Source organism: Gallus gallus, chromosome 4 (genome assembly GCF_016699485.2).
Source record: "Gallus gallus isolate bGalGal1 chromosome 4, bGalGal1.mat.broiler.GRCg7b, whole genome shotgun sequence".
Taxonomy (NCBI): domain Eukaryota; kingdom Metazoa; phylum Chordata; class Aves; order Galliformes; family Phasianidae; genus Gallus; species Gallus gallus.
The window spans coordinates 85,348,295-85,370,389 of record NC_052535.1 but is presented as its reverse complement, the minus strand read 5'-3'; the positions used below and the strand labels follow the sequence as shown (position 1 = coordinate 85,370,389).

Genomic DNA, 22,095 nt, shown 5'->3' with positions numbered 1-22,095 from the left:
GTCATCCCTGAGAGGTGCTGATGGGATGGGGAGGTGCTGCTGGGCTGCACGACCTGCTGTGTGTTTGGGAAGGCTGTACCACGAGCAGAGCGGCTGGTGGGCAGGGATGTGTTCTATGAGGAGGAGCAGTGCCTATGTGATGAGACGACTTGGGCAAAGAATGCAGGGCCATGGGGAGTGGGTGCCGATGGACTGCACTGAGAAGGGCATGGGGCAGGTGAGCTTGGTGTAAGCGAGGTGGATGACGCAGTGTCTGACCTGGGAAGAAGCGGGTTGTCCCGAGCTGAAGTGCAGCACTGGGTTGATGTGTTGATGCAGAAAAGATCCCCTCGTCCTGTGCCCTGAAGGACTTCACGAGTAGTCGATAGAAGTTTCCTCTCCATAATGCCTCAAAGTTTGGAGATGTTTCTCACCCTCCTGCAATGTGGTGGAATAAGAACGGTGCTGGAGGCAAGTAAGTGAAGGTTCTCACTCTTGTCCAGGCGGATCCAGAGATGGTCTGTTTCTCTCGTAATGCAGGCACTCCAGCTCCACCGCTGTCCTCTATGGGGTGCTTTATTTTCCTGTTGAGGAACCTGGCCTCCATTGTGTTCTTCTGTGCCCCTGGGTGATGGTGCAGCCTGTGGGCAGAAGTCCGCCATGTCCCCTCAGGTGCTGCTCGGGAAGAGCTCCTGGGGCCTTTGGGCAGGGGCTCTTCCCTGCTGGTCTAGTGTGGTCCTGTGGCAGGCAGGCAGCTGGCTGTGAGGGCAAATGTGGAGGGAGGGCCTCGGTGTCCAGCATGCTTGATGCGTGCTGGAGTCCCTGGGGACTCAGTGTTGAGAGCGCTGGGCTCTCGAGATGATGCTGCCTCATGGGGTGCAGCCATTTCCCAGCTTATCCGAGTTTCCCCCCCCCTAAAAACTGCGTTATGCCCCTCTCTCCCCTGCCCCATCCCCTCCAGCAACGACCTGTCTGAACAGGCTCTGTTTCCTGCTGCGTAATCACCACTGCAGTCCCACCGTTCTCGCTTCCCTGCACGGTCACTGAGCAGCTGTGAATTCCATCCTTCCCGCTTCCATACTCACAAGCCCCAGGCTGAGCAGGAGAGCAGTGCAGGAGACCCGCCATCGTCCTCGGGGCGGTGCAGTGGAGCGCGGGTGATGTTTGTCACTGAACTTTGGAGGCAGCGTAACTTATAGGAGAGGATGTGATGTCCATCAGGACCCTCTTCTGTGAAGAGTCCGTGTTCAGCCTCTGAGGTGAAACAGAGTGAGAAAGGGTTCTACAGCACTTCATTTGTGATGCAGACCTTGGGCTCGTTTATCGCGATAGCGTTGTTTTAAACGGTGCCTCATGGATTTTGCTGTTGCAGTATCTTCAGCTGAGTATCAGACTGACAGTGGTCCTTCTAGGCATTTGGTGAATCAGCACAGACTGATGTTTCCCACTCGCTTCGTGTACAGATGTGCTGAAAACAAGGACAAGACTAGAGCCATGGCAGAGACAACATGTTGTATTCATAAGGGAGGTTTCATCTCTTTGTGTTTTTTATTTTGTTTAATTTAAATGTTATAGATGAGCTGGCAAAGTTTTACAGCATCTATCTGCCTGCCTCTTATCTCCAAGTCCATGCATTGCTGACATGTAGCTGAGTTCTGCAGCTCAGTGGTTCTCTGCATCTCTTTTTTGTAGTTTGTCTGCAGAAGCCGCTGTGTGCAAGCGGGAGCTCTGTGTCATGACACTCATCAGGCAGCCCCATGTCCCAGTGGTATGTTTGCCGAATTTATATGTTTATTAATATCCTTGTGTGTTTTTCTTCTTCAACCACAGGGGACTTCCGCCCTTGGTCTAAGGAAAGAACAACCATCCGTCTGTACCTGCTTTAATACTCTGAGGTCTGCCTGCTGTCTGTATAGTTGACCCTCTGACTATTGCTAAGAATTTTTTTTTTTCACCGCAGCTTTGCACCTACAGTCACAACAGTTCCACCAGGCTGTGTTATTTGCTGCTTCTCTTGTTGGGGGATTGTATTCCTGGCTTTCTCTGCTATATTTTGATAACATGTGAACGGTTGTTCTATTACCTTTGCAACAGCAGCCCCTGGATGTTAAAAAAGCCCGCATGTGTGACTGATTGAAACCTCTGTTGTGTGAGAATATGAGCTGAAATTGTCTGGGAACTTGGCTCATCTCATTGGGGCCTCCAAGCACTGTGGTGAGTGAGGAAAGCCAAAGTGAGGCCTGCTGAGATCTGTGAAACAGAAGGTATTATGAGGCTGTTAGAAATGTGATGTCTTCATAAAGTTGTGCAGATGTTGTTTTCAAAAAGAAGAGAGGGTCAGAGGGTCATTCTATTAAAGAGCATAACGAGAACCTTTGTCTTGAAATCCCATCAAGCACGTTTGAGCCGTGGACTCCTCGCCTCCATCCTTTCCCAGCATGGTCACGTAAGTTATGCTGCTTTGTGTTGGCTCTTTGTGTGGTCAGTTTACTCTCTCCTCAACCAAAGCAGCAGAATCCTTGCTGCTTTTGTGATGGGATCAGGCGCTGACTGATGGGCGTGCCTTGTGGATGGCTGACGTTGTCCCACGTTTTGTGAGGTGCTGAAGCGATCTGCTTCGACTTATACTGGGACTGTGACCAGAGTGGGAAAATGTCTGATTTCTGTGGTTCAGAATGATGGGACTGAAGGGGAGCTGTTGGCAGATGGTTGCTTGAATGTTTCTGGGGATTGGATTCTCACCCTGCCATGAAGCATGGTTGCCTACCAACAGCATCTCGTGTTCAGAGATGTGTTGAGAAACTCTCTACAGTTGGATTGCCGGATAACCCAGGAAAGCCCATTGCCTGTCTGTTTGGCAGCTTTCTTCCCTCCTTTCTCCCTGTGACAGTGTGATTCTACTGTGGGTTCTTCCCAGCTGCCTAACAGGTACGCAAAGTTCCCCTCCTAAACAAGGGTTGCCCTTCTCTTGGTCCTCGTGGCTCAAGGATGGAGCTGGTTTCCACACAAGGCCACCACCTGCTGTGAAGTCCTCAGGCCCTGGACCCCGAGTCACTGTTCAGAAGGCTGCTTTTCATATTCAGATTGTTATTTGCTGAGTGTGGTTGTGAGGCATCACTACAACAAAGATACCTCCAGGCCTTCATCTTCTGACATTGCCCTTCATGTCATGTAGAATGCTGGTGACTACACTGTGTGTCATAGTGGGTGCTTTTGGGGGAATTGCTCCTTTCTGCTGCCTTTGAGAGTCTGTTAATGAATATATGTCTTTAAGACAAGATGAAAGGTTTGTGTCAGTGGAGAGAGAGAGCAGTAAGGGGCTGTGTGCATCCCTTCCCAGCAGGGACATGCTTCATTGGCTGGAGAGGGACCCAGGTAAGTTTAGCTCTGATGGAGATCTGTGTGTGATCAGATGAAACCACTCTGCTCCTGAGTCTCCATCTCTCATCTCCGAAGTGACAAATCATCTGGGGCAGGGATCTTCCTTTCCTGGATCCTGTGTTTATATATCTCTTAGCACAAAGCAGTTTCTCCTTTGTGTAGAATCGTAAGAATCTCCATGGTTGGAAACCCTCCTCTCCAAGGTCATCTAATCCACCGTTCCACTATCACCAATATTCCCACAAAACCACATCTCTCAGTACAACATCTAAGCCTTTCTGGAACGCCTCTAGTTTCAGTGAGTACACCACGTCCTGGCAGCCTGTTCCACGCCTGTCCACTTTCTTGGAGAGGAATTATTTTCTCTGCCATCCAAACTGAATCTTCCCTGGCACAGCCTAAGCCAATCCTTCTAGTTTAGTAACATCTAAGAACAAGTAAGACTGTCCCAGTGGCAATTATTTTACTCTGAAAAGCTTCGTGAGATGTCAGTAACGTCAATAATTAATTAAACGAAACTATGCAATGAAAGAGATAGAAGTTACATCCAGCTTGTAAAGAAGACCTGTGAATTGACAGATCAGGGCACCACAACTAAGTTTCGTATATGATTGGTTTATTGTCATCTTGTGGAAGGCTCAGCTGTCCAGCACAGCACACAGCACTTTTCCACAGCGGCATGAGCTGCCCGGCTTCTTAAGGTCAGCGCTGTCCCCCGCGGTCTGGTGTGTCCCAGCAGTGTGGGGCAGGAGCACATGTCAGGCCGCGGAGGTTTGTGCAGTGCGTGGTGGGCAGCACAGGAGGAGCAGCCAAATTGCCCGCTCAGCATCAGGGCAGCTGTGTGTGTTGCTGATGGGATCCGTGCGGTGCTTGAGGAGGAACACCTGTGTGCCTTCTGCTGGAGCAGCGACGCAGCACTGCTTGCTTACGGTGAGCTTGGTCCTGCACGGGATGGGCTTGTGGTCAGCGCGTGTGACACGTGGCTGTGTTTATTTCAGCGCTGCTGATGCTTCCTGCTGTTAGCATGGGAACATCAGGTCTGTTTAGTAAGGAGGAATCCAAAGTATCAATGAAGGTTTCTGATTTACTCTTAAATTACAATCATGCATTTGAAATGGTGGTTTGTCAACAATGAAGAACACCAAGTTCTGCCTTAAGCAGAGTCTGTTAAAGGCACTGTGTCTTTGCTGTACACGACATAGGGCCTTTCAGGATCGATCTACCTTTATGATACTCACCTCCACTTTGCTTCTCTATCAGTGTTGATTGCTTTTAGTGAATTACAATGTTGAGCCAGAGTTATGCAGAAAATGTGGATGTTGTGCAACAATTTCAGTTTCAGTATTAGGCTGCTTTCTGCAGATCTTAATGCAGCTAATGAATCTTCCCTGGTACTTACTTTGGCAGTGCGTGATGGTGATGGTTATGGCAGTGAGGAGCAGGAGGCAGGCACAAAGCAGTTAACCCACATGACTGATTTACAGTAGAAATTGCATGTTCTCCTTGCTTCTTCTTCAGGAAGAAAGGAGAGTGAGGAAAGAGGAAAGGTCCAGCAGCAAGACATCTCCCTGTGTCTTGATGGGCTGTAGTCCGAACAGACATTAAGTTTGCCACTTCTGATGAAAGCAGCACTGCTGGCAGAGCCCCTGCCTCCCCACAGCTGGGTTACCTGGATCCGGGCTGTGCCAGGAGATGTTCTTCGTGGTGACCTGACTGCTCTGGGTAGTGGCACTGAGTGAGACTGCTTTGAGTGTGATGCGTGCCGCTGTTGTTGTTGGGACTGGAAGGAGAAATGGATGAATACAGCAAAGTAAAATAAAACCATTTTCTCCCACTCCTCCTAGGACACAGGCAACACAGGGGGAGTTTGTAGGTCCCATTTTGAAAATGATGCAGCAAAAGACGCCCAACCATGGAAATAGAAGGCTTACAGTTCCTAAATCCTTGGCAGCACACTTGGAGATCTTTCCTACTACGAACTATGTTTTGGGCAACCTGGAACTTTTTCTGTCCACAGGCCAACCACCACATGGAATGTGATTTTATTTTTGAGATGCTGCAAGCATTTGGAGGTTGTCAGGAGATTCGAGAATAATGTGAGGTGAGGAAAAGAGGTGGTGGCTGCAGTCTTTGTAACTCTCATCCCTGAGAAGCTGCGCGACCACCCGTGAGTTTGGGCAGGATCGATACCACGAGCGGAGCTGTGGGCCGGGAGGGTCTATGAGGAGGAGCAGTGCCTGTGTGATGAGACGGCTTGGGCAAAGAAGCAGGGCCATGGAGAGTGTGGGTGATGGGCTGCACTGAGAAGGCATGGGCAGAGGTGCTGGGTGTAAGCGAGGTGAATGAGCTGTTGCTGACCTGGGAAGAAGGCGCGTTGTCCAGAGCTGAAGTGCAGCACCTGGTTGCTGTTGGCAGTGCAGAAATAGATCCCCTGGTCCCGTGCCCTGAAGTTCTTCACGACCAGCCGATAGGAGCTGCCTTGCTTTGACCCCTCAAATTGTGAAGATGCTCCCTTGTTCCCTTGGAAAGTGGTTGAGGAAAACTTGGTATGTACACAATGAAGTGAAGGTTGCCATCCTTATCCAGGCGGATCCAGGAGACCCCATTGTCACTGGTTTATTCACACACTCCAGCTCCAGCCGCTGTCCCTCTTTGGGGTGCTTCATACTCCTGTTGAGGAACCTGACTGCCATCGCGTACCTGTGTCCCTGGGCACGGGTGCACCCTGTGGGCAGAAGTCGGCTATGTGTGCCCAGGTGCTGCTCAGGAGAGCTCCCAGGGCCTTTGGGCAGGGCTCTTCCCTGTCAGTGCAGTGCATGGCAGGCAGGCAGCTAGGCTGTGGGGAGAATGCGGAGGGAGGGCCTTGGCATCCAGCATGCTTGGGTGCTGTGCTGGAGTCCCTGGGACTCAGCATTGAGAGCGCCGGGCTCTCGAGATAGATGCTGCCCTTCAGAGCACCCCTTCAGCTGCCTTCTCGGGGCTGCTGCCATTTCCCAGCTTCTCTGCCAGTTGATTCCCCTCTGACAACTATTCATGCCCCCTCTCTCCCCTTCCCCTTCCCCTCCAGCAAACACCTGTCTGAACAGGTTCTGTTCCTGCTGCGTATTGCGCTGCAATCCCCACTGCTCCTGCTTCCCTGTACAGTCATTGAGCAGCCTCAATTCTGTCCTTTTGGTATTCCCCTTCTTTCCCCTTGGTTTCTTTTGCCCTGTTTCTTGGCTGTGGTGCAAGGGTATGCCTGCAACCCATTGTTCTCCTTCCTCCCGGCACAGGTTCCCAATAAGCGTGCTTCCATACTCACAGAGCCCCAGGCTGAGCAGGAGGAGCAGTGCAGGAGACCCGGCCATCATCCTCAGGTCGGTGCAGCGGGAGCGCGGGTGATCTTTCTCACTGAACTTTGGAGGCAGCGTAACTTATAGGAGAGGATGTGATGTCATCAGGACACTCTTCTGTGAAGAGGTGTTGTTCAGAAAAAGAATGATTTCTGCAGCACTTCGTTTGTGATCCTGAACATGGTCTCATTATTGCGATAGCGTCGTTTTTAACGGTGCCTCATCAATTTTGCTGCAGTGTCTTCAGTGAGATTCAGGCTGACAGTGGTCCTGCCTGAAATCAAATCAGCTGCCCCAAACTGCAGTCTCACAGCCATTTCGGGCACTCTCATCATGTCCACATTTGCAGATACAAGAATAAGTCTCGTGTCATTGATATGGACTGCAGGCTGTGTTTTATGCTGAGAGGTTTATTTTAGTATATTTTTGATCTATTTCAGATTGATCCATGTGCACTTGTCATGTCAGGGTTCATGCGTTGCTGAGATGTAGCTGAGTGCTTCAGCTCAGCTGTTCTCCACATTCTTCTTTATACTCTCTGTGCAGAAACCGCTGTGTGCAAGCAGGAGGTCTGTGCTGTGGTAGCCATCCCTGCAGCCCCATGTCCTAGACTCATGCAGACTTATTTGGTTAGTTTAAGTTCTTATCTTTTTGTTCTACAACCACAGGGACTTCCGCCCTGCCAAAAATAACCCTTATATGCTGCAACAGTGAGGGCCCTTGCTGCTGCCTCCAGGTGACCACTCACCCGTTGGTAAGTGCTAAAGCTTCCTGCAGCTTTGCACATACAGTAACGACAGTTTCCCTGGGCTGGTGTTCTTGTCTTCTGTTGTTATTTGCTGGCTCTGCTGTTGATTGTGATGTGTTGTTGTATTCCTCTTTTGCAAATGTGCCCCCCTGTTCCTAAGTGGCCCGAAAGCAGGCACCGCTGTCTGATGGAAGTGCTGTTTTGTGAGGAAATGGGGCCCAAACTGTGTGGGTTACCCTGGGCTCATTTGATTGGGCCTGAATGCAGTTTGGGTGAGTAAGGAAAGCCAGTGGAAACCTGGAATGGCGTAACTAAGGTCAGCCAAGGTTAAACTGCGATGTCTGACATCCACTTATCATGCTGAGTCCTCACCTGCTGAGCAGCAACCATCAGCATCACTGTTAGTGCCCCTGAGAGAGTTGGGAAAGAGAGATGAGCTTTCAGGTGTAGAGGTTCTTCTTGCCCTTAAAAACAGGGCATCGTGGTTTACTATTAGTAAGGCCTGTGTTGAAATTGGTCAGTATTTAATTAATTTTCATCAAACAATGAATGAATGTGATATGGCTGTGGAGAGCATAGACCAAATCATGTGGCGGAAAAAGGAAGTCTGACAGGTTTTGGAATGGGCTCAGGAGGACGTGAGTTTGAGATGAATGATCTCAGTGCTTGCTGTGTTGATTTCATTTGGAAAAGCTGGGAGAGATTTCCCTCCATGGATCCCTGGTCCAGACAGACAATTATATGTCAATATAGTTGGGAGTTGATTTCTTTTATCTTGAAGCAATAATGATGTTGGTTGTAGCTTGTTCAGTCCCTCTGCCCCTACGAAAACTGTGCGTGAAGCCAAAGATCACATTGTGAGCATTAAAAATTTGAAGTGTTTTCATTGGGAAGGCCTCAGGAGGTGAGAGGTAGGTTGGGGTCTGAGAGCTGAGTTTTGGGTGTGATTGATGGGTAGGCAGAGAAGGATCAGCTAAATGCCCGCGCTCCATCAGGGCAGCTGTGTGTGTTGCTGATGGGATCCATGTGGTGCTTGAGGAGGATGCCTGTGTGCCTTCTGCTGAGCAGCGATGCAGCACTGCTTGCTTACAGTGAGCTTGGTCCTGCAAGTGACAACGGAGTGTGAGACATGGTTGGTTTTGATCACTCATCTCCTTTGTGCGTTTCTAAGATGTGATCTCTTTGGTAAGGGGAAACTGAGAGCTGAGTGAGTTTCAGAATTTCCTCTCCAATTGCAAGCTTTGTTTCAACAGGAGGGGGGAAAAGAGAAATGCTGGCACTCAAACATACCTTTGCACTGGCTACTTTCTGAGATAAAATTAAATACATGAAATTGTGCCCACACCTGTTGCCTTCCCAGAGGTATAGCCTAAAAGCTTTCAGCATAGTAGCCTCTGAATATGTGTAATTAAGGAGGTAGTTTGGCTATAGTTCAAGCTGCTGCTGTAAGTGTTGGCATTTGGACACTTGCAAGACCCATAGTGAGGCATGTTTCTCCTGTTATTTCACAGTGCTTTGGGTTCTGCTTCTTCCAACTCTAATATACAGATTTCAGGATGTTAGAGGCCATGCAAATTGTTGGAATAAGTTTTCACTGTTTATATTCAATTCTCTGAAATTGTAGAATTTGATAAATACTTCTGATGTTGAAACTGGAGATGGGGAAAATATGGATAGGAATTTCAAGCAGAAGACCTTTTGCTTTCCCCGTGTTCTGGATACGCAGTGGCTGTGTGAGGGCAACAGGCAGAGAGCCCAATCCCCTGGAGGAGCGGGCTGTGCTCTGTGGTGTGAGGCTTCAGGAGCCTTTGCAGGGTGTCGGGGTGCGACTTACTTTGGCAGTGCGTGATGGTGATGCTTTTTCTGCTAGGACAACCCCTGTCTCCCCAGTGTTGAGTTATCTGGATACAGGCTTTGTTGTGTGGTGTCCTTCTTGGTGACCTGGTGGATCTGGGTGGTGGCAGTGGGTGTGGTGGGTGCTGCTGATGTGACTGGAAGGGGAAATGGATGAATACAGAGAGAGAACATTAGAGCATTCACCCAGCCTAGCCCAGAGATGGACAGGACAGGGAGGACTTCATAGAGCCTGTTTTGAAGTGTGATGCTCTGACACACTACCAGCCATGGAAAAGGAGGAAGTGAGTTCCTAGTTTCTTATCAGCACCCTTGGAATGCATGAGCTTTTTGTAATCAGACTTAGGAAACTTGTCCAGAGAAATCAGGGATTATTTTATTTTTCTTTTGAGATACTTTGAGAAGAAGGAAGCAGCTGCATACTTTGTAACTCTTATCCCTGAGAGGTGCTGAGGGAAGGGGAGGGAAGGGGAACCACCTCCGTGTTTGGGCAGGGCCGGTACCACGAGCAGAGCTGATGGGCAGGGAGGGTCTATGAGGAGGAGCAGTGCCTGTGTGATGAGATGGCTTGGGCAAAGAAGCAGGGCCATGGGGAGTGTGGGCGATGGGCCAGATTGAAAAGGCACGGGCAGAGGTGCTGGGTGTGAGCAAGGTGGGTGAAGCTGTTGCTGACCTGGGAAGAAAGCGGTTGTCCCGAGCTGAAGTGCAGCACCTGGTTAATGTACTTGACGCTGAAGTAGGTTTCTCATCTTCTGCCCTGAAGTTCTTCACCACCATCCGATAGGAGCTGCCTTGCTTTGACCCCTCAAATTGTGAAGATGCTCCCTTGTTCCCAGGGAAAGTGGTCCGGGAAAACATGGAAATGTAGACAATGAAGTGAAGCTTCCCATCCTTGTCCTGTTGGATGCAGGAGACACCACTGTTACGAATTTAATTCAGGCACTCGAGCTCTAGCTGCTGCCCTTCCTAGAGGTGCTTCATATTCCTGTTGAGGAACCTGGCCTCCATCGTGTTCCCCTGTCCCTGGGCACCAGTGCAGCCTGTGGGCAGAAGTTGGCCATGTGTGCTGAGGGGCTGCTGGTGATGAGCTGCCTGGGCCTTTGGACAGGGCTCTTCCCCAAAGGTGTGCAGCGATGTGTGGCAGGCAGCTGGGCTGTGAGGGTGAATGCGGAGGGAGGCCCAAGACATCCAGCATGCTTTGCTTTGCTGGAGTCCCTGGGGACTCAGTGCTTAGAGCGCTGGGCTCTCGAGTTGGATGCTGCCCTTCAGAGCAGCCCTTCAGCTGCCTTCTCGGGGCTGCTGCCATTTCCCAGCTTCTTTGCCATGTGATTCCCCACTAACAGCTGCCTCACGCCCCCTCTCTCCATTGCTCCATCCCCTCCAGCAACACCTGTCTGAACAGGCTCTGTTCCTGCTGCGTATTGCGCTACAGTCCTTCCATTCCTGCTTCCCTACACAGTCACCGAGCAGTCTCAATTCTGTCCTTTTGGTATTCCCCTTCTTTCCCTTTGGTTTCTTTTGCCCAGTTTCTTGGCTGTGGTGCAAGGGGAATGCCTTCATCCACTGTTCTCCTTCCTCCCGGCACAGGTTCCCAATATGCGCGCTTCCATACTCACAGAGCCCCAGGCTGAGCAGGAGGAGCAGTGCAGGAGACCCGGCCATCATCCTCGGGGCGGTGCAGCGGAGCGCGGCTGATCTTTCTCACTGAACTTTGGAGGCAGCTTAACTTATAGGAGAGGATGTGATGTCATCTGGACCCTCTTCTGTGAAGAGGTGTTCTTCAAAAGAGAATGATTTCTGCGGCACTTCATTTGTGATTCAGAACTTGGACTCATTTATCATGATAGCATCATTTTTAATGGTGCCTCAGCGATTTTGCTGCTGCAGTGTCTTCAGCTGAGATTCAGACTGACAATGTTCATCCTTGAAATCAAATCAGCTGCCACAAACTACAGTCTCACAGCCATTTGGGGCACTATCATCATGTCTGCACTTGCACGTCCCGTGCCATTGAGATGGGCTGCAAGTTGTGTTTTATGCAGGAGGTTTTATTTTAGTATATTTTTGATCTATTTTCAGATTGATTCATGTGCGCTTGTCATCTCAGGGTCCATGCATTGCTGAGACGTACCTGAGTGCTCAGCTCAGCTCAGCTGTTCTCCACATTTCTTCTTTATACTTTCTCTGCAGAAACCGCTGTGTGCAAGGCAGGAGGTCTGTGCTGTGGTAGCCATCAGTACACCCTCATGTCCCAGACTCATGCAGACTTATTTTTCTTGAGTTTAAATTCTTGTCCTTTTGTTCTACAACCACAGGGACTTCCGCCCTGCCTTAAGTAACCCTCATATGCCGTAACACTGGGGGCCCTTGCTGCTGCCTCCAGGTGACCACTCACACATTGGTAAGTGCTGGGCTTCCTGCAGCTTTGCACATACAGTAACGACAGTTTCCCTGGGCTGGTGTTGTTTGTGTCTTCTGTTGTTATTTGCTGGCTCTGCTGTTGATTGTGATGTGTTGTTGTATTCCTCTTTTGCCAATGTGCCCCCTGATCCTGGGTGCCCGAAAGCAGGCACCGCTGTCTGATGGAAGTGCTGTTTTGTGAGGAAATGGGCCCAAACTGTGTGGTTATCCCTGGGCTCATTTAATTGGGCCTCAGTCATTTTGGGCTGTAAAGAAAAGCCAGTGTGGAGCCTTCTGGAGTGAAGTAACTACGGTCAGCCAAGGTTAAACTGTGATGTCTGGCATCCGCTTATAATGCTGAGTCCTCACCTGCCGAGCAGCAACCATCAGCATCCCTGTTAGTGCCCCTGAGAGAGTTGGGAAAGAGAGATGAGCTTTCAGGTGTAGAGGTTCTTCTTGCCCTTAAAAACAGGGCATCATGGTTTATTATTAGTAAAGGCTGTGTTGAAATTGGTCTGTATTTAATTAATTTTCATCAATGAATGAATGAATGAGATATGGCTGTGGAGAGCATAGACCAAATCATGTGGGGAAAATGGAGTCTGCCAGGTTTTGGAATGGGCTCAGGAGGACGTGAGTTTGAGATGAATGATCTCAGTGCTTGCTGTGTTGATTTCATTTGGAAAAGCTGGGAGAGACTTCCCACCATGGATCCCTGGCCAGACAGACAATTATATGTCAATATAGTTGGGAGTGGGTTTCTTTTATTTTGAAGCGATCGTGGTGTTGGTTGTAGCATGTTCGGTCCCTCTGTCCCCATGATAACTTTGAGTGAAAGCATAGGACACACTGTGAGCGTTAAGAATTAGAAGTGTTTAATTGGGAAGACTTCAGAAGTGAGATGTGGGTTGGGGTCTGAGAGCAGAGTTTTGGGTGTGATTGATGAATGGGCAGAGAAGGATCAGCCAAATGCCCGCGCTCCATCAGGGCAGCTATGTGTGTTGCTGATGGGATCAGTGCGGTGCTTGAGGAGGATGCCTGTGTGCCTTCTGCTGAGCAGCGATGCAGCGCTGCTTGCTTACGGTGAGCTTGGTCCTGCAAGTGACGGTGGAGTGTGAGACGTGGTTGGATTTGATCATCCATCTCTTTTGCGCATTTCTAAGATGTGATCTCTTTGGTAAGGCGATACTGAAAGCTGAGTGAAAGTTTCAGAATTTCCTCTCCAATCGTAAGCTTTGTTTCAACAGGAGGTGGGAGGTAGTTTGGCTGTAGCTCAAGCTGCTGCTGCGAGTGTTGGCATTTGGACACTTGCAAGACCCGTACTAAAGCATGTTTCTCCTGTTATTACACAGTGCTTTGGGTTCTGCTTCTTCCATCCCTGATTTATGTATTTCGGGATGGTAGAGGCAATACAGTCTGATGGAATGAAGTTTCTAAGTTTTCAGTTATTGTCTGAGAGTGCAGAATAGATTGAGAAATATTGATCCAACCTAGAAATGAGGAACGTATGGGAAATTGTTTTAAGAGCGGTCCTTTAGCATTCCCTGCGTCCTGGAGGGCAATAAGCAGAGAGCCCATTGCCCTGGAGTAGCAGGCTGTGCTCTGTGGTGTGAGGCTCCAGGAACCTCTGCAGGGTGTCAGGGTGGGACTTACTTTGGCAGTGCGTGATGGTGATGGTTATGGCAGTGAGGAGCAGGAGGCAGGCACCAGCCAGGTTAACCCGCATGACCACATCATAGCAGAAATGCAGTGTATTCTTGCTGTTTGTTCCTACAGGATGAAAGGAGAGAGGGGAAAGAGGAAAGGCACAGCGGCAGGAGACATCTGCCTGCATCCTGAAATGCCTGTAGCCAGCACGGACATTAAGTTTGCCACTTCTGATCAAAGCAGCACTGCTGGCAGAGCCCCTGTCTCGCCACAGCTGGGTTACCTGCATCTCGGCCCTGCTGTGAGCTGTTCTTTGTGGTGACCTGGCTGCTCCGTGTGAATCACTGAGTGTGATGTGCTCTGCTGTTGTTGTGAGTGGATGGAAAAATGGTTTAAGGCAGTGAGATACATCAAAATAGCCTTCTCCCACTCCTGCCAGGATATATATAAGCCTGTGGCCAGCATAGGGGGGGCTCTGTAGGGCCCATTTTGTACTTTGATACCCTGACACTGATATGAGATCATCTTGCACAGCTGAGGTGCCCAGCCATGAAACCTGCGGGCTGTGGGCTCAGAATTTCTATCTAGCATCCTCAGAAATTCTGAGCTCTTTAGGTGGTTTCACCCCTCATTGGCACGTCCCTGAGAAAGATGAACATTATCTCTTGTCCTCACATCCCAAAATGCCTGCAGTCAGCACGGCCCTTAATTCATGCTGTTCCAGGCAGAGCAGCACTGCTGGCAGAGCCCCAGCCTCCCCGCAGCTGAGTTACCTGCATCTGGACTCTGTTGTGAATTGTCCTTCTTGGTGACCTGGCTGCTGGGGGTGGTGGTTGCAAGTGTGGTGGGTGCCGCTTTAGTTGTGACTGGAAAGGAGAAATAAGTGAATACAGAGAGGTACAACAGAAGAGCGTCCTTGTTTCTGTGCCAGGATGTAGCCAGCAGAGGAAGAACTATTATAGAGTCTGTTTTGAACAGCGATGCTTTCAGGTGCTGCCCAGCCCTGGAAACAGAAGGATTTGGGCTCCTAATTTCTTATCAGCCCCATCAGTATGTGTGAGCTCTTTGTTATCACTGTTATAAAACACGTCCTGAGAGCCAAGGGGATTTCTGAGTTTCTTTTTGAGGTGCTGTAAGCATATGGGGGCTGTCAGAATGTAGAGGTCCATGTGAGGTGAGGAAGGCTGGGGTGGCTGCGGACTTTGTAACTGTCATCCCTGAGAGGTGCTGATGGGATGGGGAGGTGCTGCTGGGCTGCATGACCTCCTGTGTGTTTGGGCAGGACCAGTACCACAACTGAAGGGGTTGAGCAGAGAGCCTCTCTGAGGAGGAGCAGTGCCTGTGTGATGAGACAGCTTGGGCAAAGAAGCAGGGCCATGGGGAGTGTGGGCGATGGGCCGCCTTTCCCCCACAATATTCTTATGTAGGAGCTGGCTGCCCATGGTGTGTATGGGTGTATGCTCTGCTGGGTGAAACACTGGCTCAATGGCTGGGCCCAAAGGGTTGTGGACCGTGGAGTTAAATCCAGTTGGCAGCCGGTGCCAAGCAGTGTCCCCCAGGGCTCGGTACTGGGGACTCTTCTATTTGACATCATTATTAATGATCTTGATGAGGGGATTGAGTGTACCCTCAGTAAGTTAGCCGACGACACCATGTTGAGAGGGAGTGTTGATCTGCCTGAAGGAAGAGGGGCACTACAAAGGGACCTGGATAGGCTGGATGAATGGGCCAAGGCAAAATGTATGAGTTTCAATAGGACCTAGTGTCTGGTCCTGCATTTTGATCACAACCACCCCAGACAACCCTATAGGCTTAGGGAGGAATGGCTAGGAAGCTGCCTTATGGAAAGGGACCTTGGTGTACTGATGGACAGTCAGCTGAATATGAGCCAGCAGTGTGCCCAGGTGGCCAAGAAGGCCAGTGGCATCCTGGCTTGTATGAGGAATTGTGTGGTGAACAGAACTAGGGAAGTAACCCTGTGCCCATACTTGGCAGTGGTAAGGCCTCACCTTGAGTACTGCAGGTACTGTGCTGAAGTGCTGTGCTGAAGTTCCCTCACTGTGCTGTGCTGAATTTCCCTCACTAACAACTTCTAATTGTCCCCTCTCTCCCCTTCCCCATCTCCTCCAGCAACACCTGTCTTCACAGGCTCTGTTCCTGCTGTGTACTGTACCGCAGTCCCACCGCTCCTGTTGCCCTGCAGTCACTGAGCAGCCCTGAATTCCATCCTTTGCGTTTGCCCTTTCTTTCCCCACGGTTTACTTTGCCCAGTTTTTTGGACGTGGTGCAAGGGAAATGCCTTCAGCCATTGTCCTCCTTCCTCCGGGCACAGGTGCCCCATAAACCCTCATCCATACTCACAGAACCCCAGCTGCTCACCTGGGAAGAAAGTGGGTTGTCCAGAGCTGAAGTGCAGCACCTGGTTGGTGTAGCTGATGCAGAAATAGGTCCCCTCATCCTGGGTTGTGAAGTTCTTTACCACCAGCAGATTGGTGTTGCCTCTCCACCATGTATCAAACTGTGAAGATGTTCCCTTACTCCCATAGAATGCCATCCCCTGGACGGAAACAGGGGTACTGGAGACGAGAAAGTGGATGTTCCCAAACTTATCTAGACGTATCCAGAAGATAGGTTTATCCCTGTCATAAGGTGGGCACTCCAGCTCCAGTTGCTGTCCCTCCTGGGGATGCTTCATATTCCTGTTGAGGAACCTGTCCGCCACTGCATCCGTCTGTCCCTGAGCATCGGTGCAGCCTGTGGGCAGAAGATGTCCATGTGCACTCAGGTGCTGCTCGTGAAGAGCTCCCAGGGCCTTTGGGCAGGGCTCTTCCCTGCCGGTGCAGTGCGGTGCGTGGCACCTGAGTTGAGGGTGAATGCGGAGGGAGGGCCTCGGCGTCCAGCACACTTGGGTGCTGTGCTGGAGTCCCTGGGGACTCAGCATTGAGAATGCCAGGCTCGCGAGATGGATGCTGCCCTTCAGAGTAGCCCTCCAGCTGCCTTCTCAGGGCTACGGCCATTTCCCAGCTTCTTTGCCAGGTGATTCACCACTAACAACTGTCTCATGCCCCCTCTCTCCCCTTCCCCTTCCCCTCCAACAACACTTGTCTGAACAGGCTCTGTTCCTGCTGCGTATCACCCTGCAGTTTCACTGCTCCCGCTTCCCTGCGCAGTCACTGAGCACCCCTGAATTCCATCCTTCCCGCTTCCATACTCACAGAGCCCCAGGCTGAGCAGGAGGAGCAGTGTGGGAGACCCGGGCATTGTCCTTGGGGCGATGCAGCGGAGCGCGAGTGATCTTTGTCACTGAACTTTGGAGGCAGCGTAACTTATAGGAGAGGATGTGATGTCATCAGGACCCTCTTCTGTGAAGAGTCCGTGTTCAGCCTCTGAGGTGAAACAGAGTGAGAAAAGATTTCTGCAACACTTCATTTGTGATGCAGAACTTGGGCTCGTTTATTGTGATAGTGTTGTTTTTAATGATGCCTCATGGATTTTGCTGCTGCAGTATCTTCAGCTGAGATTCAGACTCACAGTGCTCCTTCTAGACATTCGGTGAATCAGCTCGGACTGATGTTTCCCACCCACTTCATGTGCAGATCTGCAGAAAACAATGACAGGACTGGGGCCATGGACATGGACAACATGTTGTATTCCTTAGGAGAGATTGTATTTCACTGTATTTTGTTTTATTCAATGTAAAGTTTGAAGAAGACCTGGAAATGTTGCACAGCATCTGTCCATCTGCCCCTTATCTCTGAGTCCACATATTGATGACATGTGGCTGAGTTCTGCAGCTCAGCTCTTCTTTGCATCTCTTCTTTGTAGTTTCTCTGCAGAAGCTGCTGTGTGCAAGGCAGGAGCTCTGTGGTGTGATACCCACCAAGACAGCCCCTTGTCCCAGTGGTATGCTGAGTTTTAAGTGTTATTTATACCCTCGCGGTTTTCTTCTCCAACCACAGGGACTTCCGCCATGCCAAAAAACAACAAGAAACACCTTACCTGCTTTAACACTCTGAGTCCTTCCCACTGCTAAGAGTTTTGTTTTCCTGCAGCTTTGCACATACAGTCACAGCAGTTCCACTAGGCTGGTGTTATTTTCTTCTTCTTTTTTGGGGATTTCCTGTCTTTCCTGCTATATTTTGATAAGGTGTGAGGTGTTATTCTCTTGCCTTTGCAACAACATCCTCTGGATGTTCACAAGCCAGGCACTCTCACTGCTGCCTTTGCAATGGGATCAGGAGCTGAACTGATGGGCATGCCTTGTGGATGGCTCATGTTGTCCCACATTTTGTGAGGTGTTGAAGCGATCTGCTTCTGCCTTACACCAGGACTGTGACCAGAGTGGGAAAATTCCTGATTTCTGTGGTTCAGAATGATGGGGCTGGAAGGGGAGCTGTTGGAAAAGAGGGTGCTTGAATGTTTCTGGGGACTGGATTCTCATCCTGCCATGGAGCACAGTTGCCTACCTATGGTATCTCATGTTCAGAGATATGTTAGGAGAACCTGTGCAGATGGAGTGCAGGATAACCCAGGAAGGCCTATTGCCTGTCTGTTTGGACATCTTTCTTCCCTCTTTTCTCCCTGTGACAGTGTGCTTCTACCATGGGTCATTCCCAGCTACCTAACAGGTACGCCAAAGTTCACCTTCTAAACACAGAGTTGCCCTTTCTCCTGGTCCTCATGGCTTGCGGATGGTTCTGGAAATATGCGGTGCATTTGTGGTAATCACTAGTTTCTGCTGCCTTTAAGACTCTGTTAATGAACGTATGTTTTTAAGGCTAGATGAAAGCTTATTGTCAGTGGAGTGAGAGCGGTAAGGGGCTGTCATGCATCCCTTCCCAGCAAGGACACACTCTATTGGGCAGAGAGTGTCCCAGGCAAGTTTAGCTCTAATGAAGACATCTTTTTGTGATTAGATGAAGCTAGTGTGCTCCTGAGCCTCCATCCCTTGTCTCCTAACAAATTAGCTTGTGAAGGGATCATCCTTTCCCGAGTCCTGTGTTTGTTTATATCTTAGCACAAAGCCGTTTCTTCTCTCTACTGTAATAAGTAAGAACAGCTAAGGCTGTCCCATTGGCAATTACGCTATTGTGAAAAGCTTCAGACAGTAGCAGGACATCCAGGTGAAGATCTACTTCAATACCTTCACCTGTGGAGCCAATGTAGATCAGCAGCATGGATGAATTTTCTCTATGCCTGCTAAGGAGATTTCAGTTGGACAAGCTAGGAAGAATTTCTATTGTGGACCCTGGTCTGACACAAATTTCTTTCACCATATTTGAGAGTGGGCTATTAGATGTGGAACTTTCCTTTTGTAAACATGATTAGGATAGCATGCGAAGTTATAAATCTCTCTGCCTCCTATGTAAATAATGAATTAAACCAAACAACACAATGAAAGAGTAAAAACGATATCCATTGAACAGAGAAGTCATTGGAAGTGGCAGCTTGGGGCACTGGGGTTGAGTCGTGGAAATGTTTGCCTTGTTCCTCATCTCATCTCATGGAATCATCGGTGGCTATTTTCCACAGCGGCATGGAGCTGCCCGGCTTCTTAGGGTCAGTGCTGTCCCCCGCGGTCTGGGTGTGTCCCAGCAGTGTGGGGCAGGAGCACATGTCAGGCCGCGGGAGGTGTGCAGTGCTGGTGGGCAGCACAGGAGGAGCAGCCAAATGCCCGCGCTGCATCAGGGCAGCTGTGTGTGTTGCTGATGGGCTCCGTGCCGTGCTTGAGGAGGACGCCTGTGTGCCTTCTGCTGAGCAGCGATGCAGCACTGCTTGCTTACGGTGAGCTTGGTCCTGCAAGGGATGGGCTTGTGGTGAGTGAGTGTAACACGTGGCTGTGTACATTACAGCACTGCTGATGCTTCCTGCTGTTAGCATGGGAACATCAGGTCTGTTTAGCAAGGAGGAATCCCAAGTATCAATGAAGATTTCTGAATTTACTCTTAAATCTCAATCTTTTGTTTCTAACGGAAGGAGGAAAGACAAAAATTGTGACTCAACCATTCCTCGTTCTGCCTTTAGGAAGAGTGTCTGGATGGCCCTGAGCCTGATCTGATGTCTCTAAGCTGCCTTAGAGCAGCTCTATACCCATCTCCATGTTCCATACCCTTCCCCACTGTGGCATCTTTATGACTACCTCAGGCTACATTCGGCTGATTGCAATGTTGAGCCAGGAATTCCAATAGAAAATCCAGATGTGGAGTAAAAATCTGTCCTTTTTCTGCCTACTGCAGAAATAAATGCTCCTAATGGATCTTGACTGGTAATCCAAAACAGCATAAAAAGCCAAAATAAATAGTTCAATAAAATTTTGTGTTCTGGTACTCACACCAGATTCAGGATGGTATAGCCAATGCAGTTTGGTAGAGGAAGTTGTCTGCATTTATAATTTCTTGTCTGACAGTGAAGAACGTGATAAAGATTTCTGAGGCTAACGCTGTGGTTGAGGAAAGTTTGGAAAAGAATTTTAAAGAGAGGTCCCTCTGCCTCTCCTGTATCCTGGATATGCAATGGCTGCGTGAGGGCAATAGGCAGAGAGCTCATTGCCCTGGAGTAGCGGGCTGTGCTCTGTGGTGTGAAGCTCCAGGAACCTCTGCAGGGTGTCAGGGTGTGACTTACTTTGGCAGTGCCTGGTGGTGATGGTTATGACAGTGAGAAGCAGGAGGCAGGCGCCAGCCAGGTTAACCCACATGACTATATCACAACAGAAAGTCAGTGAATTCTCACTGCTTGTTCCTGCAGGAAGAGAGAAGAGAGAGGAAAGAGGAAAGGCCCCAGCCAGCTTTGGCTATGGTCTGCTGTGGCGGAGCTGTCAGCAGGTCCTGCAGCAAAGGGATCCGTATGTCTGTGAGCGAGGCTGGCAGTAGCTGCAGATGAGGAGAGGGCTTTCACAGGGCACGAAGAGAGTGCAGTGCAAACCAGGCATGTCTGCAGGTGACATCCCCAGCCATGGGCTGCTGGTGTTGGCATTGTGCTGGAGAGCAGAGGGAGAACACATAGCCAGAAGACTTCTCATGTCCCCTTCTGTGACTGAAAGCAGTGTTTGTTCAAAAAGCAATCCTTTGTTTTGGTGTGACCCATCATTTGGAATGCTTGTGACTTCTAAGTCACCCTAAGTGGGGTGAAACATGGGATTAGAATAATGGAATCATCTTTTCTGGGGCAGACCTTCACGATCACCAAGGCCAGCCATCAGCTTGACCTTCTGAGTCTCATCACTAACACATGTCCTTTCATGTTGTCCCACACCTCATGAACAGCTTTGCAAAAGAAATCTTGCTCCGTTCTCTGGGATACCCATTGTAAAATGGAGTTAGTTTCATCCCTGGAGCTGCAGAGTTCTCCCTACATCCTGAAATGCATATTATGGTCAGCAATGACCTTAATGTAGCCTCTTCTCATCAAAGCATCTCTGCTAGGACAACCCCTGTCTCCCCAGTGCTGCGTTACCTGGATGCAGGCTCTGGTGTGAGGTGTCCTTCTTGGTGACCTGGTGGCTCTGGGTGGTGGCAGCGGGTGTGGTGGGTGCTTCTGTTGTGACTGGATGGAAGAATGGATGAATACAGAGAGAGACAACACTAGAGCATTCTCCCAGCCCAGCCTGGAGATGGACAGGACAGGGAGGACTTCATAGAGCCTGTTTTGAAGTGTGATGCTCTGACACACTACCAGCCATGGAAAAGGAGGAAGTGGGTTCCTAATTTCTTATCAGCACCCTTGAAATGCATGAGCTGTTTGCACTCAGTCCTAGGAAAGTTCCTGGGGCCTTTGGGCAGGGCTCTTCCCTGCCAGGGCAGTGCAGTGCATGGCAGGCAGCCGGGCTGTGAGGTTGAATACAGAGCGGGGGCCAAGGCGTCCAGCATACTTGGGTGCTGTGCTGGAGTCCCTGGGGACTCAGCGTTGAGAGCGCCGAGCTCTCAAGATGGATACTGCCCTTCAGAGCAGCCCTTCAGATGCCTTCTCGGAGCTGCTGCCATTTTCCAGCTTCTCTGCCATGTGATTCCCCCCTAACAACTGCCTCATGCCTCCTCTCTCCCCTGCCCCATCCCCTCCAGCAACACCTGTCTGAACAGGCTCTGTTCCTGCTGCGTATCACTCTGCAGTCCCACCACTCCCGCTTCCCTGTGCAGTCACTGAGCAGCCCTGAATTCCTTCCTTCCCACTTCCATACTCACAGAGCCCCAGGCTGAGCAGGAGGAGCAGTGCAGCAGACGCGGCCATCGTCCGCGGGGTGGTGCAGCGGAGCGTGGGTGATCTTTGTCTCTGAACTTTGGAGGCAGCGTTACTTATAGGAGAGGATGTGATGTCATCTGGACCCTCTTCTGAGAAGATGCATGGTTCAATAAAAAATGGTTTCTGAAGAACTCCACTAGAGATCTAGAACTCGGGCTGTGCTTCTTCATAAAGGTGTTTTTAATGGACTTTTTTGAAATGTCTTCATTTGACAGCATTCCTCCTTGAAATTAAATCATCCATTACAGACTACTGTCTCTCAGCCATTTGGAGCACTCACATCACATCCAGACCTGCACAAAATGGGACAAGTTCCATGATGTGGACTCCGGCCTCAGGCTATGTTTCCTGTCAACCATTCTTCCACCTTGACTTGCTCATGCAGAAGTGGTCTGGTGTGGATGTGAAGGCATGCTGTTTTCTTGCAGAGCAAACAAGAAGTGGGAATGTTTTACAGCATGTATTCACGTGCAGTTTTGATTTCCAAGTCCACGTATTGCTGACATGTAGCTGCCTTCT

At 49.9% G+C, this 22,095-nt stretch overlaps 1 protein-coding gene and 1 pseudogene across 5 annotated transcripts; both read right to left on the bottom strand.

Annotated features, from left to right (window-relative positions):
• Positions 1-4,960: 4,960 nt before the first annotated feature.
• On the bottom strand, positions 4,961-6,722 carry LOC121106496 (annotated as a pseudogene).
• A 5,593-nt stretch (positions 6,723-12,315) lies between these two features.
• LOC771871 lies at positions 12,316-16,643 on the bottom strand. Of its 5 annotated transcripts, none has more exons than XM_040700375.2 (6): positions 16,557-16,643; positions 15,721-16,095; positions 14,115-14,207; positions 13,625-13,704; positions 13,348-13,464; positions 12,774-12,789 (listed from the first exon to the last, which is right to left on the bottom strand). In XM_040700375.2, exons 1-5 carry the CDS (start codon positions 16,600-16,602, stop codon positions 13,372-13,374), a joined length of 687 nt encoding a protein of 228 aa, XP_040556309.1. In that variant the 5' UTR covers positions 16,603-16,643; the 3' UTR covers positions 12,774-12,789; positions 13,348-13,371. The 5 variants fall into 5 exon arrangements, with proteins under 5 accessions (XP_040556310.1, XP_040556311.1, XP_040556307.1 ...); XM_040700374.2 differs by lacking the exon at positions 12,774-12,789 and adding an exon at positions 13,153-13,184; XM_040700376.2 differs by lacking the exon at positions 13,625-13,704 and having other exon boundaries at positions 12,316-12,789.
• Between the last annotated feature and the right edge of the window lie 5,452 nt (positions 16,644-22,095).

What these genes read in the sequence shown, in the direction of transcription:
- LOC771871 (XM_040700373.2), bottom strand. Translation starts at nt 16,602, where the DNA reads ATGCCCGGGTCTCCCACACTGCTCCTCCTGCTCAGCCTGGGGCTCT. An exon ending in CCTGCTCAGCCTGGGGCTCT is followed by an intron (nt 16,096 to 16,556) that starts GTGAGTATGGAA and finishes TTCTGCCCACAG; the next exon opens with GCTGCACCGATGCTCAGGGA. An exon ending in CACCATCACGCACTGCCAAA is followed by an intron (nt 13,185 to 13,347) that starts GTAAGTCCCACC and finishes CCTCATTTCTAG; the next exon opens with GTTGGATCAATATTTCTCAA.